This window comes from Trichechus manatus, unplaced genomic scaffold (genome assembly GCF_000243295.1).
Source record: "Trichechus manatus latirostris isolate Lorelei unplaced genomic scaffold, TriManLat1.0 scaffold00130, whole genome shotgun sequence".
NCBI lineage: Eukaryota > Metazoa > Chordata > Mammalia > Sirenia > Trichechidae > Trichechus > Trichechus manatus.
The window spans coordinates 6,585,344-6,599,746 of NW_004444066.1; the positions used below are offsets into that span (position 1 = coordinate 6,585,344).

General features: G+C 36.1%; 1 protein-coding gene across 6 annotated transcripts in view; it reads right to left on the minus strand.

The window, feature by feature from the left end:
* Positions 1 to 14,403, minus strand: part of RBM27 (RNA binding motif protein 27) — a 76,588-nt gene that overhangs the window by 25,649 nt on the left and 36,536 nt on the right. For 4 of the 6 annotated variants that reach the window (XM_004384944.2, XM_023739175.1, XM_023739174.1 and 1 more), the window contains exons 9-12: positions 11,571 to 11,735; positions 9,773 to 9,922; positions 6,525 to 6,669; positions 4,451 to 4,604 (exon numbers count right to left, since the gene is read on the minus strand). In XM_004384944.2, the coding sequence (XP_004385001.1) occupies positions 4,451 to 4,604; positions 6,525 to 6,669; positions 9,773 to 9,922; positions 11,571 to 11,735 (614 nt within the window). The remainder of the gene's footprint in view (positions 1 to 4,450; positions 4,605 to 6,524; positions 6,670 to 9,772; positions 9,923 to 11,570; positions 11,736 to 14,403) is intronic. The other 2 variants (XM_023739177.1, XM_023739176.1) reach the window with 1 other exon arrangement.

The window sequence follows — 14,403 nt, forward strand, 5'->3', positions numbered from 1 at the left end:
AACTGGTTCAGTGGTTGCCAGGGGTAGGTGGGAGGGGGAGATGGGGAAATTATCACTTGCTTAAGGGATACTGAGTTTCTGTTAAGGATGATTAAAAAAAAAATTGGAAATGCATAGTGGTAATAGTCGCACAACATGGTAAATGTAACAAATGCCACTGAATTGTACATGTAAAAATGAATAAATGGAAAATGTTTTGTTACATACCATGTTTTATGCAAATAACATGTACCTTCTACCTTTGTTTGCCAACTGCCCCCCACCCCAATTAGGTATTTTTAAAATCGTGCTATTCTAAATTTTTTCACAGCAACATGTAAAAAAAAGCTGGCATAGAGGTGCTTATGAAAATACTTTGTAGGATAAGTAAAGCACTACTGAAGAAGAAGAATAAAGTTGGAGGACTCCCAGTACCTGACCTCAGAACCTACTATACAGCTATGGTAGTCTAAACAGCCTGGTACTGGTACAACGACAGATACATTGACCAATGGAACAGAATTGAGAACCCAGATATAAATCCATCCACCTACGGTCACCTATCTTCCACAAGGGCCCAAAGTCCATCAAATGGAGAAAAGATAGTCTTTTTAACAAATGCTGCTGGCAAAATTGGATATCCATCTGCAAAAAAATGAAACAGGACCCATACCTCACGCCATATACAGAAACTAAATCAAAATGGATCAAAGACTTGAATATAAAGCCTAAAACTATAAAGTTCATAGAAGAAAAAATAGGACCAACACTACAGGCCTTAATACACAGCATTAACAGGATACACACCATAACCATCAACGCACAAACCCTAATAGATAAGCTAGATAACTGGGATCTTATAAAAATCAAACACCTATGCTCTTCCAAAGACTTCACCAAAAGAGTAAAAAGAGAACCTACAGACTGGGAAGAAATTTTTGGACAGTACAAGTCAGACAAAGGTCTAATCTCCATACTCTACAAGAAAATCCAACACCTCTATAACAAAAAGACAAATAATCCTATTAAAAAATGGGCAAATGAAATGAACAAATACTTCACCAAAGAAGACAATGAAATGGCCAACAGACACATGAGGAAATGCTCGCGATCACTAGCCGTTAGAGAAATGCAAATTAAAACCACAATGAGATACCATCTCACCCTGGCATTATTGGCACGAATCAAAAACACTGGAAATAACAAATGTTGGAGGGGCTGCGGGGAGATGGGAACTCTTATGCACTGCTGGTGGGAATGCAAAATGATACAACCATTTTGGAAAATGATATGGCGCTTCCTCAGAAAGCTAGAAATAGACATACCATTCGATCCAGCAATCCCACTCCTAGGAATATATCCTAGAGAAATAAGAGTTGTCACTCGAATAGACATATGCACACCTATGTTCATGGCAGCATTGTTCCCAATAGCAAAACGATGGAAACAACCTAGATGACCATCAACAGATGAATGGATAAACAAACTATGGTACATACACACAATGGAATACTATGCAATGAGAAAGAACAACGAATCTGTGAAGCATCTCATAACATGGATGAAACTGGAGGACATTATGCTGAGTGAAATAAGTCAATCACAAAAGGACAAATATTGTATGAGACCTCTATTGTAAAAACCCATGAAAAAGTTCACACACAAAATGTAACAATCTTTGTTGGTTACCAGGGATGGGAGGGGTGGGGAGGAAATACTACCTAGGCAATAGCTAAGTGGTATCTTGGGTGAAGGGTGAGACAGTACACAATACAGGGGAAACTAGCACAACTTGTACAAGGAAAGGTCATGGAAGCCCCATACACACATCCAAACTCCCTGAGGGACCGAACTGCTGGGCAGAGGGCTGTGGGGACCATGGTCTCGGGGAACATCTAGCTCAACTGGCATGACACAGCTTATAAAGACAATGCTCTACATTCTACCTTGGTGAGTAGTGTCTGGGGTCTTAAAAGTCTGTGAGCGGCTGTCTAAGATACTCCACTGGTCTCATCCCTTCGGGAGCAAGGGAGAATGAAGAGAACAGGATACAAGGGAAAGATCAGTCCAAACGACTAATGGTCCACAGCTACCAAAGCCTCCACCAGACTGAGTCCAGTACAGCTAGATGGTACCTGGCTACCACCACTGACTGCTCTGACCAGGATCACAACAGCAGGTTCTAGACAGAGCTGGAGAAGGATGTAGAACAAAATTCTAACACACACACAAAAAAAGACCAGATTTACTGGCCTACCGGAGACTGGAGAAACCCCAAGAGTATGGCCCCCAGACACCCTTTTGCTCAGTGGTGAAGTCACTTCCGAGGTTCACCGTTCAGCCTGGGAGTGGATAGGCCCATAAAACAAAACGAGACTAATGATACACAGCAGTCCAGGGACAAGGGCTAGAAGGCAGAAGGGACAGGAAAGCTGCCGATAGGGAACCCAAGGTTGAGTAAGGACAGTGTTGATGTGCTGTGAGGTCGTTCACCATTGCCATAGGGCAACATGTGTACTAACTGTTTAATGAGAAAACTATTTTGTTCTGTAAGCCATCATCTAAAGTGAGAATAGCAGCACAATTGGAAGAGTGTAGTCGATGTCTCTGAACTGTGCATATAGAAATTTCTGAAATGGTGTCTCTTTGGCTCTGTATAGTTTCACCAAAAAAAAAAAAAAAAACGGTCGAGAAGAGAGAGGTTGACATGTTGTGGGGTTGTTAACCAATGTCATAGAACAATTTGTGTACTACTGTTTAATGAGAAACTATTTGTTCTATAAACCTTCACCTGAAGTACAATTAAAAAAAAAAAGAAAATACTTTGTAGGGGGAGGGTATGGTTGGCAAAAAAATACAGAAGGTGTGAATCATTTGCGTAAAAATACAGTATATATTTTACCAAAGTAAAATTTAAAAAAAGAACAAAAAAATTAGTATATCCTTTAACTCAGCAATGTCATAAAAAAATAATAACAGTTTATCCACAAAAATGCTCATCAGAGCATTGTTTTTATAGAACAGAAAAAACATACACTTCCAACAGAGAATAGTCAACTAAATTATGCTCCATCTATATTAAGCCATCTAAAAATTTTAAAATGCCATGAAGAATATTTAACAACCTAGGGAAATTTTAAGAGGAAAAAAAGTAGTTAGACACATTTGGTATGCTCACATTTCTTGTATTTTTTAATTGTGTGAAGATATTTTAAAAAAAAGAGTGTGTGTATACATGTATAGACTTCCATATAAATAAATTTAAACCATATTACCCTTTCATCAAAAGATAAACAGCTGTTATTGCCAAGTGGAGAGATTTGGGTGATTTGTTTTTTCACTTGTATTTGATGTACTTCCAATTATTAGTACAACTAAACATGCGCTACTTCAGCACTCAGGCAAAAAAAAAAAAATCGCTTAAAAAAAATCTCTCGAAAGAATACTTTGGTTCAATTCTTTGAAATACTAAGTTCCACGATGTTGTTGTTAGGCACTGTTGAATCAATTCTAACTCCTAGTGAACCCATGTGACAGAGTAGACCTGCCCCATAAGGTTTTCTTGGCTGTAATCTTTATGGAAGCAGAGAGCCAAGTCTTTCTCCCGCGGAGCTGCTGGGTTGGTTTTAATCACCAGCCTTTTGGATAACAGCCAAACACCTAACAGTTGCGCCACCATGGCTCAATTACATAAATTGTATTTTGGTTTGACAGCAACACTTAAGTAACAAGGGTAATTAACAAACTGAAATTCTAGCTTTCAAGTATCCTCAATTAAAGCATAACACTCAACCACAAATAAATAAATTTAAATATCTAACAAGTAGACAGCAAAATTCAAAAGCTACAATTTATTTGATCTTGGAGAAAATATTATACTGCCAAAAATCCTCCAAGACTAGACTCATTCTTAACTAATTACTATTTCACCACAGCACAAAAGTTAGTCAGCGGACAAGATTATAATCTTAGAAATTACCAAAAATCTCAGCTACCCAGTTAAAATACTAAAGCAGCTGAAAAAGTCATTTGTTCATAGATAGAAGTATAAACAAAAATGCAGTAACTATCCCAGTGTCTTTCAAAGAGAGGTTGCAGAGAAGCAACAAAAGAAATCACAAGAACAAACTCAGCTTAATAATTTCATTATAAACTTAATAATTTCATTGGACATCCTGGTATATGGAGCCCTGGTGGCGCAGTGGGTAAGCATTTGGCTACTAACCAAAAGGCTGGCAGTTTGAATCCACCAGCTGCTCCTTGGAAACCTGTGGGGCAGTTCTACTCTGTCCTATAGGGTTGCTCTGAGTCAGAACTGACTCAACAGCAATGGGGTTTTTTAATATAGGTATATGTGGAGTTTATAAGGCTAAGCAGAGCTGACCAGAATAAGCACTGGCTCAAGGTGACAGCAATACTTCCAAAGATCTATAAATAGCATAGATTCTGTCCCCAGCACAGCCACACTTACCTGGATGTTAACAATAGTTCCAAATTTGCTGAAGTGTTCATTGAGCTTGGTAATGTTGTTCAATTCCTGAGGGATTTTCTTGACTTCTAATTTGGTGTTTGTATACTGATTCTTTCGCAAGAATCCTGGTTTACTCTGACTGTTATTCCCTTGCCTAGAAGAAATATTAATAGATCTTGGTTAATTCTCCCACCTCATACCTTGCAAAGGGATACGTCACGAAGAATTTAAATTTATATATATTAAAAAGTATCTTTTGTAAGACCTTAACATTCTTCAATAATCACTAATTTTCGTATCATTCTTATTATATGGGAATAGAACACTTCACAGGGGGAGAGAAAGAAAGAAGAGTGAATGGCAAAAGGTTACAAGGAGAAGCCAAAATGAAACTGAAAACCAGATGCTGAGAAGATCCACCACAATTATCTACAGAATCTAACATTAAAGCAAGAATAGAGTTGCACTTTTTTATGGTGCTTTTTCAACTCCTGGGAAGGTACACCTTCTTCTTTCTTTCTTTTTTTTAAATAATATTTTATTATATTTTTGGTGAAAGTGTACACAGCAAAACAGGTTTCCATTCAACAATTTCCACACATATTGTTCAGCGACAAAGGTTACATTCTCTTTTTTTTCTATTATTATACAGGGTTTATTTGTTTTTACAAAAGCAGAACAACTATAACAACAACAACAACACTAATCTACTGTGGGTGACTTGCCCCATCCATATTTCCTGGGATCTCGGTGTCATTTTTTTTTTTTAATTTTATTTTGTTGTTGTTGTTGAGACCATATACAGCAAAACATGAAACAATTTAACCGTTTCTACATGTACAATTCAATGACACTGATTACATTCTTCAAGTTGTGCAAACATTCTCACCCTCCTTTTGAGTTGTTCCTCCCTCATTAACATAAACTTATTGCCCCCTGAGGTTCCTATCTAATCGTTTGAGGTGTTGCTGTCAATTTGAGCCCATATAGATAGTTCTTAAAAGAGCATAATGCTCAAGGCAGACATTTTTTTACTAGTTAAGTTAAACTATTGTTTGGTATTAAGAATACTTCAGGGGGTATTTTTGGTTTAAGTTTTAAAGATCATCTCAGGGTGATAGCTTCAGGGGTTTATCCAGCCTCCATGGCTCCAGAAACTTTGGAGTCCATGAGAATTTGAAATTCTGTTCTGCATTTTCCCCTTTTTGATCAGGATTCTTCTATAGAATCTTCGACCAAAATGTTCAGTTCTTCTGGTCTCATAGCAAAGGAGGCAATTAGCAATACATTCCATATCCTCTTCCTATTCCTGACTCTCCTTTTTCCTCTGTTGCTCCAGTCAAATAGGATCAATTGTCATGCCTTGGATGGTCGCTTGCAAGCTTTTAAGACCCCTTTTCTTCTTTTCTACTCATTTCCAGTATCTCAATAATTTCTAATATTGAGTTGGGCTTAGAAATAGGTAGGTATTACAAATATCAATTATGAATATTCTATTAGCTTTTTGATTTTAGAACTTTCTTGGAGCCCTAACTTTGAGACACATAGTTTGAATGACAACTTTTAATTTTATAAATTTACTAACACAAAGTAACAACAAAAACACTGATGAATAAAAAAGATCAGACTTACTGGTTTGACAGAGACTGGTGGAACCCCCAAGACTATGGCCCTATGACACCCTTCTGACCTGGAACTGAAGCTTTTCCCGAAGACAATCTTTCAGCCAAACAACAGACAGGCCCGTAAAACAAACAATAACACCCGAGAGGAACGTACTCCTTAGAACAATCAATTATACGAGATCAAAAGGGCAATATTTGCCCAAAAACAAAGATGAGAAGGTAGAACGGGGTAGAAAATCCAGGCGAAAGGAAAAGCGGAACCCAGGGCGGAAACGGGGAGAGTGCTGACACATTGTGGGGAATGCAACCTATGTCATGGAACACTTTATGGACAAATATCAAATGGGAAAATAATTTGCTCTGTAAACTTTCACCTAAAGCACAATAAAAAATTAAAAACAAAACATAAAAACTCTGATCAGGTGTTACTAATTAAGAAATTATCTTACTTTCCAAGCCAAGGTTTCTTTGTGAGTGGCCCTTCCAAACCACTCATAGCTCTTTTTCGGCTATCTGGTTCAAGAACTACTCTGGTTATGTTGCTATTAATTGAAACAGGGACTGGTGGTTCAGTCTGGATGACAATGTTAGCAGCTGTTGGAAACAAAAATTTATATTACTGACAAAGCATTTTATTTGGGGAGTTTCAAATAATTAAAATATTTAGTACAAAAATGAAAAAGCAGTGCAAACAGCATTCAATTATTAACATTTCCTTTTCAGAAATACCTAACAATAAGACAAAATTATTAACCACCTCCTCTTTCTAAAAACAGAACACCTAAGTTTAAAAAGTCAAAGGCAACCTCCAATGTAATAATTGATTCAAGCAAGTATCATCCATGGATGCAACAAAATATTGATGAAAGGCTGCTGGAGAACAAGATATTTACATGGTGTCAAACTATCACTCCACAAAGTACTTCTTTTACAATGAAGAGGTCTAAGAGTTATCACCTTAGGCAAGTGAAGAAACTCAGCACCATTAATAAAGGGACACACCTTGACATTATTTGCCTCCTGATGTGATTCAACAAGAAGTTCACCACATCATATGGACTGGATATTAGATACCATGCAATTATGATTCTTACATGTGACAATGATATTGTGCTTCTATAATACTATGTGTTATTCTTAGATGTAAGCTAAAGTATTTAAGAATAATGTTATTTTGAAGAGATTTTTTTAAAAAGTGCATATTTACATATACTTGTACAGGTATATATGTGTATTTATACGTTATATACAATTATACAAGAGTTTCTGGGTGGTGTAAAGAGAGTCCTGGTGATGCAATGGTTAAGTGCTCGGCTGCTAACCGATCGTTCAGCTGTTTGAACCTACCAGCCACTCCATGGGAGAAAGATGTGGCAGTCTGCTTCTGTAAAGATTTACAGCCTTGGAAACCCTGTGGGGCAGTTATACTCTGTCCTATAGGGTCTCTATTAGTCAGAATCAACTCAATCGCAGTGGGTTTGGTTTTTTTGGTTATAAATATGTACAGTAAAACCTGCAAAACCGGAGCCTATGTAAGGCCGGAACCTGTCAGAGAAAGAAAACTCTAGTATGTTCCACTAATAGAGAGGGACAGAATAGTGTTAAGACTGCACTCTCAGTAACAGAAAACTAGCAAGACAGAAAAACAAGGCAGTCCTGTCAAGTTCCAGCACTCACAGGTTTCAGTTTATTTATATATGTATATATGCATTTACGTGTGTGTGTGTATATATATACACACACGCACATACACATAAAAAGAGAAGGGGAGAGAGCAATTGTGCACATGCACACAAGCAAGTGTGCATGCCCAAATGTGACCAAATGTTAACAACTGGTGAATCTAGGTGAAGGTATTCAAGTGTTCATTGTACTTCTTTCAATTTTCAGTAGGTTTAAAATTTTTCAAACTAAAACGTTGGAAAATTCAAAGTCAATACCAGAACTGGCACATTTCCCTCACAACAGTTAAAATTAAAATAATATGAGGAACTGACTTTACAATGGGTCACTCATAGGTGAGAGAGGTATGAACAAAAAAAATAACACAAAACTATGCCTGTTATACCCTAAGCATTTCTCCTAACTTCAGAAACTCCACCAAAAGTAAAAGTAGCAGCAAAGAGTAACATATGTAGTGCTGGACGTTGGGGCAAGGATGGGGATAGGAGGTGGTATGTTCCATTTTATCCATGTAACAGTCAAGGAAATTATGATATACAGATTCATTCATTCGGTATTATTTATCTTTAGCAAGTACTACAGCTCAGCAACTATACTAGACACCTTGTGTAAAAATTAATGAATAAAACAGGGATACGATCCCAACCCTGTTAGGGCTTACATTTTCAGAAGGCTATAAGATGAGACAGCAATTCTTTTAACGGCATAAAGCATTCTAGAACTTGAGATACCATTATCTCTTATCTAAAATAGTTATCATTACCACTTGACATTGCCTAATGCTTTTCTTTATTGAAGTGCTTTATAACAAAGGAAACAGATATAGCTACAGGTTAAGTGACTTGCCCAAGATGACACAGCAAGCCTGTAGTACTCAAGCTACCTGACTTCTAACTGAGAGATTATCTACGGATTACCACTTATAAGTGTATAGATAGACCAGGTGAGTGACAAAGGGAAGACCTGAAATAACTGAAAACATGATCTTCCCACTAATTTCAGGTAAACTGGTAATAATATATGCATTATAGCACAAAGGGTAAAAGCATATTCTCTGGAATAAGATAGTCCTGGGCTCAAGTTCCAGTTCTGCCACTTAACAGCTGTGTGACCTTGGGCAAGTTCCTTAACCCCTAAGACACAGTGTGTTCACCTGTAAAAAATAAAAATAAAAATAGTACCTCTTTTATGGAATTGTTGTAAGGAGTATAAGTACATAAAAGCATTTGATGCCATGCTGACACAGAAACAGCTTGTAGTAGCAACAGTGGTATTAAGAGAAGTGAAGAATTGAAATCAGGGTAGGAAAGTGGTAAGAATAAGAAAATGTTCACCATCTGATTAAGTCATAAAAATATTATGTTGGCCCATGGCCAGTCACTCAAATAAAAATTAAATATTGGTAATCTAATTACAATAACAAGTAAGAAACTAAAATTTCATTAAACTCTTTTTTTTTTTGCCAAACTTTCTATTTTAGGGGAGGAGAGATCAATCTATATTAAAGGTAAAATGCTTGCTTACATTTAATGTGTTTTATTTTTAAGGTTCATGACTAAGCTTTGTAAAGGTCCTAATACGTGGTTTTAATCATAGGTGTTAAAAATGATCACATGACAATTTTATTGCAATGTTTGAGGTTTTCAGTGTTATAGGCTCTTAAATGATCAGTTTTTTGAGGGCAAGAGACTAGGCCTTTTCACTTTTCTACATCCAATATCTAGCACAGTGCCCACTACCTAACTAAAACAGCCTAAAGTCCTAGCAATTAAATAACATTACTATTGTATGTATTTCAAGATAAATATATTTTAATTTTAGCTTTTAAATAAAATTATGAGATAAAGTGATCAAAACATTTATCTGAGATGATTACATAGCTCCTTTCAAAAAGATAGTATGTAAGTAATTTTAGACTTCAATTTCCTCAAGTGAGGTCAGAAACGCAAATGCAGTAACTATACCCAGCTATTACATAATACTTAATCTCAGAAAAATTTCAAGGTATTCTCACCTCTTGGATTTGCATCCATATCTCCAGATGTCAGGCCGATTAGGTTTGGGCGTTGTGTCTGTGTTCTTGAAAAGAACTGTCTGTACTGAGATCTACCAGAACTGGTAATACTAGGAGCTTCTGGGTTATAACCATCGGGTTCATACGTATCTGAGGGGAAACAAAACAAATAAAAACAAACAACAAATCAAAGACAGGTTAAACCATTTCTCACTGCTATAAAATAAACAACTGCTAATTTGTTTTCTTCAACAAATATAATTACATCAACCTATATATATTTCTCTTTGAGCTATAGTACATGGATACATCTTTTGGAAGTGAAAGAAAAAGGGTTCCCGTCACAAAACACTGATTCATAAATCTACTCTGAAATACTGATATATTTCAAGATTTATAAACCCAGTCATTTTTATCCTATATATTATCTAATTCAAATGCCAATGTACACATTTTAAGATAAATTTTCACGTACATGAACACCATATATGAAGGACTGGCTGAGTTTCCTCTGTTATTTATCATGTCTCCCCAATTCCTATGTCTCCTTTTTCAATTAGGGAAATTTTAATTAGAAAAAAGTTCACTTTGTTATCTGAACTTTAAAGTGGAGAAACAGTAGCTGGCTTCACACATAATACATATTTCAAATGGAACAGTTAAATAAGATAAACTTTACATTTATAAACAATTATTTTACCACCAGTCTCTTCATAAATGCTACTTTAAATACAAATTTCAGGTGTTTTTTCTGCAACTAAAAATTTAACTTTAAAAATTATAGCACTAAATAACTATTTCTTTAGGGTTTAAAAAAATTGCAAAGTGTTGGTCTCCAAATGGTACATATCATCTTCATTCTACATAAAATAAAGAAGGGTTAAGATTCACCAGAGATAGTGATTTTTTAAATGTAATTTAGAAGTCCTTGTGCCTCTTTTTTTTTTCTTTTTAATGGAAAAATTCCTTTTGCTGCTCATAACAAGTTTCAGCTATAAGATAAGGTATATTCAAAACTTTATTACTGGTCAATCACTTCTATGATTCGGAGTACAAAATCTGCAAATTATGATAAAAAGTTTTCAGTTACCACAGGTACTCTTGACAGAAAATCTCCTACAGTTAAGGCTGTACAAAGTTTTAAAGAAGTCACACACTCAAATGACCTTGTTCTACAATTCCTGGGAATACACAAACCCCAAGAAACTAAACAGTCGTTTAGTTAATTATAATGAACTGAGACCTAAACGTAAAGTGAGAAATGTTTAAAACCTCATGAGACACCCACAAAGCACCCCATAGATACTCAAAAAGTACAGGTCAATAGGAGGTAAGAATTTTCACGAATCCTACATATATACAACCAGTCCATACAACAAGGGACAGAGGAAAAAAAGACATGCTCATCCATGACCAGCAAGAAGCCAGATGTTTGCTTTTATTTGAAAGAATGATTAACCTAGTTTTTCTTGTAATGTATAACTAACTAGAAAATATTCTAGTCGATTTTGTGTTCCTATCTACCTGATTAAAACTAGCTCAAGGAACTAGCCTGGCTTGTTACCAAGGCACTGAAAGTAAATATAGAGGACACCAGAGATGACAGACACACAGGAGGCCTAATCATCTAGCAGCCACTAGGGACAAACCAAAGTAGCAGAGAAACAGAAAATAAAACTACCTGAGAGTTTTATTGGGAATTTGTGACAGCAGATCAGGATGCCAGGTCACCTATTAGGCTGGCCAGCTTAAGGTACAAAGATCAATGAGGTGGATGGCCATCTGTAGCACAGCTTACCTGGGACCAGAGGGGTGGGGCTGGAGACGGAGGTATGGTACCCAATGGAAGATCCCATGAGGTTGCGAGGTGGCACCAAACGAGCTGCCAACAGAGGAGGCGGTGTCCCCAACTGAAGTCGCTCAGATGCAGCAGCACCATGTTCACGAGAATACATGGGCTGTCCTACAGAGGAAAGAATAGGAGGGCAGCTGGGATTGAGAGTCACAAGCTTCTCTCAGGTAATGATGTACTTCCTGAGACTTTGAGCCAAGAACAGAGAATTATACTAAAGAGAACAGTAAACAAGAAAGGTGTTACTGAGATTCTTTCTAACTCAAGAAAGAATAGACATGGAACTGGTTAGGATGTACCACGGTATAAAGAAAGAGCAAGAATAGGTAGTATGATTGTGTAATAGCCATCTTTTACAGTCTTAAACAGAATAATCATGTGCTAATTTTACCCAAAGCTGAACTATCAACCATATCAAACTATTACACAAAGGAGCCCTGAGCTACTATTCATATAGAATTTTGCATCCAGTGAGACATGCATGCAGATATGAAGGTTGTCACATCCATTTAAAAAAAAAAAAAACCACCCCCAACCCAAATTCACAAAATTTCAGGTATGCATAAAATATACTCCCATATCTGGGAGTAAAAAATAAATAATTAAAAAGCAAAAACAAACAAACAACAACAAAAAAAACCCCAAACAATAACAAGCATACCCTCATAAAGAATAAGAAATGTTCAGAAGAAAAAAAAATTAACTAAACAAGACAGTGATAACATGTTAACCATTTGGGTAGCTGGACAACAAATACACATACATGCTTCCAGGACTACTGTGATTAACAAAGAAAATAAGGTCAAAAACCCATATCAACAGACTAGCCATTGTACATATGAAACTACCCTGCATATTAAGAACCACTTTTTGAAAGAAAGCACACTTAAAAAGTTTATATATATTGATACAAGAATGCCAAGCACATGGTGCCAAATTTTAAAGAACAGGTTTAGAAAAAGACAAGATATCAAGGAGCAAAATTCCCTTTTGCTGGTCATTTAACAGTATCTTTTTCACTGACTACTCCATGAGACGTATTTATAAGATTCAGTCAATGTTTTACACCCAAAGTCAGACATTCACTATGGGACCCAAGACAAAATAAAGTGAATTGGAAGTTTTTTGCACTTGAGGAAATGTCCTTAAAAGTTTTAAATGCCTAGTGATTTTTAATATACATTAATAGGACAGGCTACAGGTCAAACACTTAATAGTAAATGTTGAGAGAAAATGGATGTGTTAAACTTTACCGCACTTCTCTTCCTACATACAGAACAAAGCAAGAGATGACCAATCATATTGTATAGCAGACCATGTAACTGTGCACTTAACAACAACCCCCCCCAAAAAATCAATCATTACACTGCAAAACAATTTTAGCATATCCTCAATGATCTGAAGATAATTATAAGTATGACCTACTGCAGAGAATTCCATGCTGAGTGAGCTATCAGCAGAAGTACCGTGCTAATGAGAAAAAAATGGGAAGGAAGTACAATCTGAGTCCATTTGACTACGTTTAAATTTATGGCACAGCACTCAATAAACCAAGTATATCTAAACAATAATCTCTAAGTAAATTAGAAATTAAAAGGCCACCTTGCACAATATTTTTAAAATAAATGACAAAGGACATGCATTTAAATGCCTCAAAAACATGGCTGTTATTTGAGTGAAGCATGACTTCCTTTTAAAACACCAATTACAAATCTCTAATACTATTTCTAAAAGAAAGTAGGGTTCCTTAGACAAATAGTTGGTTCTAGGCCAGGGCAGAAAATGTGTAAGATAAGCCTGGTATACTTTATCCTTCCAGAAGCAAGACAGCTATTAAGGACTTAGATATCATGTCAAAAAAAAAAGAAAGAACAAAAACAACCTCAGGAGCCAACACGAAGAGGCTCCCACTGGTCAAAAATGAGAAAATTTGATTGACAACAGCAACTCCAAAGATTAAGATAGAATCTTAGAGCACAGTGAGTTTATGTTAATGGTGGAGGAACAATTTGGAAAAGGAGGGTGAGAATGGCTGCACAACGTGAAAAATACAATCAATGTCACTGAATTATACACAACACAATTGTTGACTGGTGTATGCTCTGTTGTGTATGTTCTCAACAAAATAAATTATTTTTTAAAAGGAGACAATTTGAGCATCAAAAAGAATTTTAATGGGGTGAAACATATCAAATATGTTTTTAAAAAAATCCAGGAGTTCAACAGGAAAGCTGGTGATAGGGAATCCAAGGTTGAGTAAGGACAGTGTTGACATGTAGTGGGGTTCTTAACCATTGTCACAGTGCAATATGTGCACTAACTGTTAAATGAGAAACTATTTTGTCCTGTAAACCTTCACCTAAAGTGAGAACAGCAGCACAACTGGAAGAACATAGTTTATGTCACTGAATTGTACATGTAGAAATTTTTGAAATGGTGTATCTTTGGCTATGTATATTTGCACCAAAAAAAAAAAAAAGGTCCTCCAAGTTCGAGAAGGGAGAGTGTTGACATGTCATAGGGTTGATAACCAATGTCTTAAAACAATATGTATACTGACTGTTTAATGAGGAACTATTTGTTCTGTAAACTTTCACCTAAAGTACAAAAAAAAAAAAAAAATCCAGAGTTCATAATGATATTTAAAAAAAAAAAAAGTACAGTGGTCACCTATGGAAGATACTAGGGAACTAACTCATTCCTCTGAAAATAGACACATGAAAGGAAACAATTAAGCATTTATCCTGTCTTTCCTGTAAAAACTGCATTTCAGGTTGAT